This window comes from Corapipo altera, unplaced genomic scaffold, assembly GCF_003945725.1.
Source record: "Corapipo altera isolate COAL_440 unplaced genomic scaffold, ASM394572v1 49, whole genome shotgun sequence".
Classification (NCBI taxonomy): domain Eukaryota; kingdom Metazoa; phylum Chordata; class Aves; order Passeriformes; family Pipridae; genus Corapipo; species Corapipo altera.
This window is the reverse complement of record NW_020884879.1, coordinates 9,389,508-9,399,563: the sequence shown is the minus strand read 5'-3', so window position 1 is coordinate 9,399,563 and position 10,056 is coordinate 9,389,508. Positions and strand designations below refer to the sequence as shown.

General features: G+C 41.0%; 1 protein-coding gene across 2 annotated transcripts in view; it reads left to right on the top strand.

Annotated features, from left to right (window-relative positions):
* Window positions 1-3,199: 3,199 nt before the first annotated feature.
* The window catches only part of ATP6V1H (ATPase H+ transporting V1 subunit H), a 47,127-nt gene continuing 40,270 nt past the window's right edge, over window positions 3,200-10,056 (top strand). The window contains exons 1-2 of one of the 2 annotated variants that reach the window (XM_027638677.1): window positions 3,200-3,290; window positions 4,604-4,730. In XM_027638677.1, coding sequence (XP_027494478.1) covers window positions 4,627-4,730 — 104 coding nt within the window. In that variant the 5' untranslated portion in view covers window positions 3,200-3,290; window positions 4,604-4,626. Of the gene's footprint in view, window positions 3,291-3,481; window positions 3,600-4,603; window positions 4,731-10,056 lie in introns of those variants that run through there. The other variant, XM_027638678.1, reaches the window with a different exon arrangement.

Genomic DNA, 10,056 nt, shown 5'->3' with positions numbered 1-10,056 from the left:
GTCGTGGAATTAAGCAAAAAAATAGCCTACTATAAAAAAAAGGATGATCACTGATGACCTAATGCATGCTCCAAATAAGAGATCATGTTGGGCACTGAAATGAAACCACGAATTTATAATTCTCCGCTTAATATAAAGTACTGAAACAATACTGGAAGCAGTGACTGGAAGGGGGAGAACCACAATCCTCTTCATATGCAGGTTCATGCAGAGTACTCTGCTACTGGTGCTTGGGTTAAGCAAGAAATGTGCTAAAGGGATGGGAGAAATATGCTGTGCAAAGTAGACTACAATCCAATGTTTTGAATAATTTCCTTTAAATAGGTGATTCCCAGCAGAATAAATGTCTTTGCAAGCATTCAGGACATTACTGGGCTAGACATGGGGGCACAGGATGGGAAGCGACTCTATTTGTGTCTTAAAACTGGCAGCTGGAAATGCACATTAAGAGGTACTGATCCAGTTTTCAAGGGTTTACTTAATCTCTGAGAACAACGATTAGACTGAGCTTGGAAGGGTGAAGGTGGAAGAATACCATACCTGGCCTAGGTAAGAGAATGCACAAAGTTGTCAATGTCTTAGGTGCTGGGACAGTTTGGGGTTTGGGCAGAAGTAATATCGTGGACAATTGAGGAAGTTTCATGGAGGTAAAGCCTGATGTGACCCTCAGATGAGGGCTGACTGGTAGCTTGCAGGATCACTGAACAGGCCTTTGATGCCTTGCTGCAGTTTAACCCCAGGTGCCTTGGTGCTTTGCAAGCCCTGCTCTGCAGTGATGGAAACATCCCTGTTTTCAGCACTCATCCAAAACATAGCCTCATACTAGCTACTGTAAAGAAAACTAACTCTATCCCAGCCAAAACCTGCCTTCATTATGCAAATTGCATTTAAAAAGCTTCAAACCTTGTTCTGTTTATCTTGCCAGACCTTTGTGCTTTGGTTTATTTGTAAAATGGGTAGAGCCATATGTATCATCAGTAATGTGGTTTGAAATGACTGTGGAAAAGGTGAATATGTGTATTCCAGATAGCTGATGGTGGACTCAAAACAAGAGTGGCAAGTGAGACATCCCATAAAAAGGCAGAGCAGAGGTAGGAAATACAGAATGCCACAGGACAGAAGTTACAAGCAACGTTTTAAAAGAGGTTAAAATAAGGTCAAATTCTATTTCTCAGCTATGAAGTAAAAATCAATTTCAAATAATCCTTAAAAGTAACAGATTTTTTTTCAAGATTGTGTGGATATTTCTATGTCAGAGATCAGGAGTTGTGCCAGGTTTGTTATCACAGTACGTAGGCAACCTGCAAGAACGCAAATTTGTTAGATTAAATTTCCAAGTCCCACATGCTGGGTAATCCACAGAATCATATTAATGGATGTGTTTATTACAGACTAGATGACACAGAGTGTACTCAGGGCTTAGAGAGCTTTCTTCTGATGAAGCATAAAGAAATGCAAATGCTGTTACTTGGATTGTGCCTCAGATTTAGGCTTGTGCTATCAAGAAACCAAGAGTTTTATTGTGGTATGAAGAAATATCCATTTTAAAAGCAAAATTCTATGGAAGTATAAATCAGTGGCAAAGTAATGACAATACTCCTTGAGTTAAAACAAGCAACTATAGAGATACTTGCCAGGTATAATTTAAATAACAGTGTAACCTCTAAGTGGAAAATGCAGAGAGCTGAGAAAAATTAAGTTAACTGTACACCAGTTCTAGGCCACCTCTACATTGGCTGTCTTGATTTGCTCACACACAAAACTCTGATTATTTTTGTTTTCTCTGCTTTTCCTCCTTATATGTTAGCAGAGTTGTCCTTCGGGATCATTTCTGACTAGGAGTGGTATGTCTACGCACTTCGTCACAGTAGGACTGGAAAACCTCACTCAGCAACTGAATGCAATGAGAAGTTTTTTCTCAGAAACATGGAAATTTAAGCCCATAGCTGCTGAAACACTTGGGCTTTTAGTCTGAAGAGTTTCCTGCATCTTTTGCTTGCAGAGGAAAAGCCCAACATATACAGGCCATCTTTCAAAAAAAACACAACAAAGGAGTTGTGCAGGGTGTATCTCCCACTGAGGTATGACTGAGGAGGAAGGAAAATGGTGTGACACTGATGCATATCACAGAATGAGTGGCTCATGAGGTGAGAGAGAGCTGTGACACAGCGGATTCCAGGCTGGCACAGCACAGCCAGCATAGGTACTCAGGCCTTGCTGCCAGGAGCAGGAGCCCAGGAACACCTGCCTGCTTCCCAGCTGTAGGAAAGAGCAAATTTTGCATTTCCATTGCAGCATGAGAGGCAGAGAGCAAGAGAATGCTGGGTACTGGAAAAACAACACAGCTGGGGCATTGCCTGCTTTGTTCCCAGCCCACCCACCTTCTGTGGCTCTCTGCTGAGCTTGGTGACCCCTTGCCTCTGTGGGGTGCAGGGGAGAGCCACAGGAACCTTCCAGGGGCCAGGAGGAGCTTGCCCTGGGGGACAGCACTAAGGGGACTTTTGGCAAAGGCATGTAGTGATGGGACAAGTGGTAACAGCTTTAAAATGAAAGACGGCAGGTTTCAATTAGATATTGCGAAGAAATTCTTTACCGTAAGTGTCATGAGGCATTGAAACAGATTGCCCAATCCCTGGAATTATTCAAAGCCAGTCTGGTCGAGGCTTTGAGCATCCTGGTCCAGTGGGAGGTGTCCCTGCCCACAGGAGGGGGGTATTGGTCTCTTCTGCCAGGCAACCCACCAGTAGGACAAGATGACACAGTCTTCAGCTGCGCCAGGGGAGGTTTAGGTTGGATATTAGGAAGAAGCTGTTTACAAAGAGAGTGATTGGGCATTGGAATGGTCTGCCAAGGGAAGTGGTGGAGTCGCCGTTCCTGGAGGTATTTAAGAAGAGACTGGACGTGACATTGAGTGCCATGGTCTGGCTGACAAGGTGGCGTTCGGTCACAGGTCGGACTCGATGATCTCAGAGGTCCGTTCCAACCTGATCGCTAAGGTCCCTTCGAATCCAAAGCATTCTATGGTTCTAGGTACGTGTATGTATAAGTGCATATATATATATATATGAGTATATATGCGTGTACTCTAAACGCACACGGTCACGCAGGCGCTGCCACGCAGACAATCCCCCGTCAGCCGGCGCGCGCTGTCCCTCGCAGGCCGCCGTCGCGCTCACGTGAGCGGCGTCACGTGAGGGCGGCGGGGCCGGGCCGGCCGGTGCGCGGAGCTCCCGGGCTGCGAGGGACGCCCGCGGCCGCCTCCCTCCGCCTGCCCTCCCACGGCCCCCGCGGTGAGTGAGAGCTGCCCGGACCCTGGGGCCGTGGATTGCCGCGGAGGGCTCCGCTGCTCCCCCGAGGGCTCGGGCTGTGCCGGGCCCCGTGTCTGAGGGCAGTGCAGGGAGCGGCAGGACGGGGCCAGGGCTCTTCTCCCCGCCTCTCCCGGGCGTCTCTCGGCTCCTTCGGCTCAACTGTAGCTCCCGTACTCCTGGAACCGCTGCTGCCGACTGTGCCCTCGGGGGGTGTTTAAGCGGCTCTGAAAGGGTCACGTATGAACTGGGAAACCTTCAGTGGTCATCGAAGGACGTAGTGGTGCCGCTTTTGTGGGTGTCTGCTCCTAGAAGTGGTTTTTAAAGGGAGGAAAGTTTTGCTTCTCCATTTGTCCAGAATGGTTCCTTTTTTCTTTTTCTTTTTCTTTTCTTTTTTTTTTTTTTTTTCCTTTTTAGAATCGTGTTTTCCTTCAGTCATACAAACGAGCTGTGCTTGCTCGGGACGGGGCAGAATGTGCCAGTTTGCTCTTGCTTGCTCTGTAAGGGGGGAGTCAGAACAGTCCAGAAATAGGCTGCGTGGAGAGGCTCGGTACAGTTTAGGTTGTAAAGAATTCCAGCTCCAGCTGGGTCTGAAGGCTCTGCAAACACAGTTTTTGTTTTGGTATCAAAGTCAGGTGATGATTAAAGGAAGGAGGAAGAAGTGGTGAAGGTCACTGTCTATGGTAATGTGTGTCCTGATGAAGGGCTTCTCTTCATATTTATTTTTTGATTTGTTTCTATACAGTAACGATCTTAATTTTCTTGTTGGTCTGTATAGCATGAGTTTTAATTTATATACTTATAGGTGGTTTTTTTTCCCTGAAATTGTAGTTCACATGTTTCTAATGTCTAAATACTTTTAAAGAAATAGGGGAGGTAAATTAGTCCTAATGTGTAAGAGTGGGGAGGGTATGCACTCAATTTTAACCCTGATTTGGAAGGAAGATGACTTCTGTTATCTGTAGGGCTACTTGGATATTGCCTTTATTCAAATAACTTCTTTCCATTGTTCAAGGCTTTACAAGACTGGAAGTTATTTAGTAATGGTATATGTCTTTTATTTTAGCAAATTTATGATTGGTTACAATTTAGTGTGTTTGTATGGCTTATTTTTGTTTCAGGTAATCTACATTTTGAGTACTTTACAGAGCTTTGATTTCTCAGAAAGTGCTCAGTACAGTTTTAGGGAACAGGATACATGAAAACAGATTTTTATTTATATTTCTTTAAAATGTTGGACAGATACTCTGGTCTCTAATACTTTAATAAGAGATCTCAAATCTGACTTGTATTTCTAGGTGCATTTTAATTATCAGTCAAGATGGATATCCGAGGTGCTGTAGATGCTGCTGTCCCAACAAACATCATTGCTGCCAAAGCTGCTGAAGTTCGGGCAAACAAAGTAAACTGGCAGTCGTATCTCCAGTAAGTAAAAATTTCCCATGAAATTTTTCCCTCTTAATGTTAGACTTCTTGAGATTTTAAGCTGTGTCGGAACATTAGGTTACAGTGAAGAACATTCCATGGAAGTAGTTGGTAAAAGTCCACATTAAATGGAAGTGGTTGTGGAAAATTTTCTTATGACTTATTACCAGAAGAGGAACTCTATTTTTGTCAACTCAACGCAGCAATATCAAATAATAAGTTTGCACAAATGTGTGGTATAACTGTCCATTTTTTCCCTCTTCATTCAAACACCATTCTCAAGTTTAGCCTTACTGGGTGAGTACTGAATTAAGAAAAGTTTCCAGTAATGATTGTCTTATATGTAGGTCTGTTATCTCTATTGCTGAAGTGCTTTTTGTGGGAATACAAATTGTACTAGCAAAAGTGGACTGGTAGTCCAGGAAAATAGGCTGTACCTTAAGTCAAGGAAGAGCAGTACTGGAGAGCAATTGAAGCAAGTAAATCAGGGAGTAGGCTGAAACAAATACTTTGGTGTGGGGAGAGCTGTGCTGGTGTTTCAGGTAAGCTCAGAGTTGACTTTGACATGGATATGTTGGCACTAGGAGTAGCAAGAGAAATACTGTCCTAAGAGGATATAAGGGCAAACTGAGGAAGATAGATTTGTGCATGAAGTAGGGAACAGGGAGCAGAAACGGACTTTCACTAGTCCTCTGTACTCCGAAGTGAAATGCAGCATCCTTGCAGCCCTGCCTTCCTGATGAGAGGCACCTATAAAAATATTGACAAAGTGTAAATTGCCATTATCTCATGAGGGTCCACGTATATTAGCAAATTACTTCATAGTTCATTGCTCTGTAACTAAAGTGACAGAAATCTTCATGATTGTAGAGGTGCAAACCATACTGATGATGCTTTGTGATTATCAACATTACCCCACTTAAAAAAGTTTTTTTCAGATTGCTGTCATACATATGTAAATAAGTGTTGTATATTAAGATAACCCACAAGACTGTACATACACATGCAAACTGAGAAATGCTAACCCATTAGAAGCTTACTAATGACTACCTGCTTTGCCCTGTCCTATGTATCTCAGACTTGCTTATTCTGTTCATTGAATTGTATTATTTTTATCCTCTTTGTGATTGTATATCTGCATTATAAATCTGGATAAAGGATCTACTGAGGAAACTTCTCTTTTCTAGGCTATTTTTAAGGTGGATCAGTTCCTGGTTCAGTTTATAGTGTGGTACTCCAGTGGCTTTGCAGGCAAGGGAGGAAGGCTGGTGTGGTAACTTGACAGTGGCAGCTACCAAGCACTTTTCAAATTATGGCTTTTGCTGTTACTGTGTGCCCTGTTATCCATCTGGTAGGAAGTGTGTCCTAAGGAAGCCTGAGCAGCTGTGCTGTCCTAGTGGCAAGTTTGCAGTTACTTGTGATGAAAGAGGGAGTACAGTTGTACACTGCTTATGTAAGTGAATATGAGACTCTTTCACTGCTTCTTGGGTGGTTTTGACTGTAGGGCTGGTGAGATTAATCTGTTGCTTTTGTTAGTATAAGGGATGGGTTCTGTTTGACAAGGAGTTGTATTTTGAATATTAATGTAGTAATATTTGTTTGACTATGCTTTTTATAATTTTCATTCATTCTTGGGATTCTCTTTCTCTGGTGCTGTATAAGGATGGGGGTGTTTTGTTTATAAATCTGTCACCAAATTTTTATATAGCTTCTTTTGACCAGGAGGCAGGGTTCTTTTTCAGGATTCTATATGTAGAATTTGACTTTGTTTTGTTCTGGAATCTGTGAAAGAAGAATATATAGCTATTTCCTGTCTTTGAGCCAGCCAAGTTTTGGAAGCTGTTGTAGTCTCTCTGGCTAGTGTTTGTGATCAGATTGTGAGACTGTTTGATGCTTGATGCACTTTGTATGTCAATGACAGTGTGTCCTCTTTGTTTTTACTTTGAACTGAATGTAATCTTGTGTCTTGTATTTACTGATAGCAGCCTGGCTGTGTGGCTGAGGTAGCTCAAGGATTGACTTAAATGGTGCCAGAGGGATTGTGGAGCATCGTGAAGTAACTGTAGTTCCTTGCCTGAGGAGTTTTCTTATAATTAGTTATTGAAAAACATCAGCAGAACTTTTGTGCTTCTGAAGAGGAAATAAAATCATAGCTTGTGTTGGACATGTCCTTTTTACAATGGACAGGCTTGGATGTGATAGTGTCTTTGAGGCTGAGCTTTAAGGGATTTCTTCAAAAGTCAATCAGTGCAGCTATATTGACTCATTTCTAGAATGAAGCACATTATTAGATGAGTGGAAACTTTATTCTGATGCACCTGTTAGAGGCAGCTCTGATTGGTGTGGTTTTGGTCTTAGAGCAGAAGGAAAATACAGTCCTGGTGAATAGGAAGGGCACTTCTCTTTCTTTTGAACTCCTTTTTCTGATGGCTGGTGCACTTAGTGTGGTACACTTGCACATAAATCTATGAAGGCATACTTAAGTCTTCAGATGTTTTTACATTAGAGGAAATATTTTTATTTTCTCTAAGTTCTCAGCACATTAGTGGAGGCATCACATAATTTGTGCTCCTTAAGCTGTAAGTAGTATTTATTTAGTTGAAGTTGAAGAACTTCACGGGACATTCTGACAAAATTTTTTTCCCCCTGACTGTGGCAGTTGTATGTGTATGAAGATGCTTAAAGATTGCATTAGTTGCAACAGCTTTGGAGTCTGGGTCACACAGAAAGGTGTTCAGAAGTTCTTTTCTGCTATCTGTTCTTCAGTGCAGAAGTAAAATGGCTCACTAGTAGTTGGTCAGACTCTAGTAGCCTCACTTCTCTTGTAGAGTTAGTTCAGGCTAAAGATTAACTGACGTAATGTTTATTCCACCTCTGAAGGTTGTAACTGTAAACTAAGTATGAAACTATGCTAACACACATCTGCTGACTTCTGATGTTTTTTCTGTATACAGTTGGCACAAAAGTGAGGTATTTAGGTATTACAGCTGTACATATTACCAGTTTGCTAGTGTGTTCACTGCTCCCTACAAAATTAGGCTGTGGAAAAAGATAATTTGTTTTCTGGTGCTAAAATTTACCCTTTCTTTGTGTTGAATTCCAGCTAGGGTCTGTGCCTGAGGGAGAAGGAAGTAGCAAAACTTGGAACAGTGGAAGGTGATGTGTAGGTCTGCCAACCTTTTGGAAACTAAATGTAGTTGAAGGCATTAGTTCTGTACGGACTTTCTTGCCTTTAGTTCTTGAGACTTGTAACAGTTTAGAGGTGTGGAGGCCGTTTGTGGGTTGAAAATACAGTAGGTTGTTTGACTGTTTTGTGGTTGCTTTCAGTGTTTGTGTCAGGGTGTCAGAATGCCTTTGAGGAGGGTGTATTGGCTTGCTTGAAGTAGGTTTGGTTTTGCTTTCTAAGGGTAGTAAATGAGTTCTGTAGAAAAATGAACTTGTTTCAGAATTTAACTTGCATATTACTGTACTGTAGGTTTTCTAAATATACAGCATTTGACAGTACTTCATATTTAATCAGATGAGATACCTGTTGGTTAATTTGTAAATAGCTTCCCATGTGTCTTCAAGTACTTCACATACATGTTTGTGAATTCTGATATTAAAATATCTATTCTATGTTCCCGGGGGTGGGGGAACCTTCTAAAGTGGTTAAATATCTCAGACTTTAAAAGCCAGTCTTATGTTAGAGAAAATATAGAAGTTTCTTGATTTGTAGTATGTGGGGTTCTTTTTTTTAAATCTGATCCAATCTTGTAGAGTACATTCAGCCTGTTTTACTGTTTCAAGTTTCTATATGTTAAAACTGTTGGGCAACTGTATAAAATGAGTATTTCTAGGTACATGCAAAGTACTGTAGAAACCTGGATAAAAGAAAGTTTGGCTTCATATGAGCTTCATATTTGCTGCAGATGCAGTAAATTTTTTTGATATTAAAAACAACAACAACAAAACCAACCAATGGAAAAACACCAAAAAATCCAAAATAAAAATCAAACAAAAATACTCTGACCTCCAGAGTGTCTTTTGTTAAATCACTCAAACAAAAAAAAAAGGAACAAAAGCTACTGGAGGAAATGCATAATTAAAAGAAGGAATCACAAGTTTCTGAATCATATTGAGAGACCAAGAGGTTTTAAAAATGGTGCTTTTGCAAATTCATGCTTTCTAAATCTTACAGTTTGATTTTACTCTCCTGTAGCTAGTGCTCTCAAAGGCAGGCCTTGGTATATCAAGCACGGAGCTTTGAAATGTGGTTCCAGGGCTCCTGGTCTAAACCTGATATACTCAGACAGCCTGCTGTGGTTTAACCTAACAGGCAGTTAAACACCACACAGCTGCTCGCTCACTCCTCACCCACCACAGGGGGATGGGGAAAGAATTGGGGAAAAAAAAAAAAAAGAAAAAAAAGGAAAATCCAGGTGTTGAGATAAAGAGATTGTAATAGGACAGAAAAGGCAGGGGAAATAATACTACTGCTAATATAAAATATCAACAACAAAAGGATTTATATTAAAACTAGAACACAGCACTGTACCAGCCACTGGGAAGACCATTAACTCTGTCCCAGTTGAAACCAAGACACAGTTGAAGCTCAAAGTGACTTCTGTCTGTTGACAAAAGACTGTGTAGACACATCCTGGAAAATAACAAATTAAATACCTGTTAGGGATAGAAGGAAGCTTTGGTTACTTCTTTTCTTAAAGGTGCTGGGAAATTCTTTTCTCTTTGAAAAGGGGATGAGGAAAATGTGTAATAGGATCATGGGACCTGATATCAGCTGTCTGAGGCTGCTCTGCATTTTTCTCATGGTTTGTTGGTTGGGTTTTTTTCCCCCTCCAGTGGTTGCTGAGGTTTACTACATAATCAATTATTTCAGCATTAAAATGAGATGAATGGAAATAGATGCATTTGAAGTTACTAAAACTATTTATCAGATGTATGAGTTCCCTGATAAAATATTAACAAGTGGTTTACAAAGCTGTCAGATCCCTTGGAATGTTTTGTATGGCTTGGAAGGTGTCTTTTTGAATGGTGCTAATAAAACATTAAATAGTAAATCCTAATGTCTTTTTTTCTCAAGGCAATATCAATCCCCATATCTTTTTTCTTTTTTTTTTTTTTTTTCCCCTGTGGTCTAATGTAGGATAAAAGCAAAAACTCAAATGCTTTTTTCCTTGGCAGTTGGCAGACCTCTTCTAATAGCTTGGCTATAAAGAAGCATCTTTCTTCATGAGCTGAGGCTTTCTCCAGCATTAAAGCTGAAAATTAAGGGTTTCACCTTATGTTGGCTTTGAAGTGTTTTGTAAGTGACAATTTTCTTATA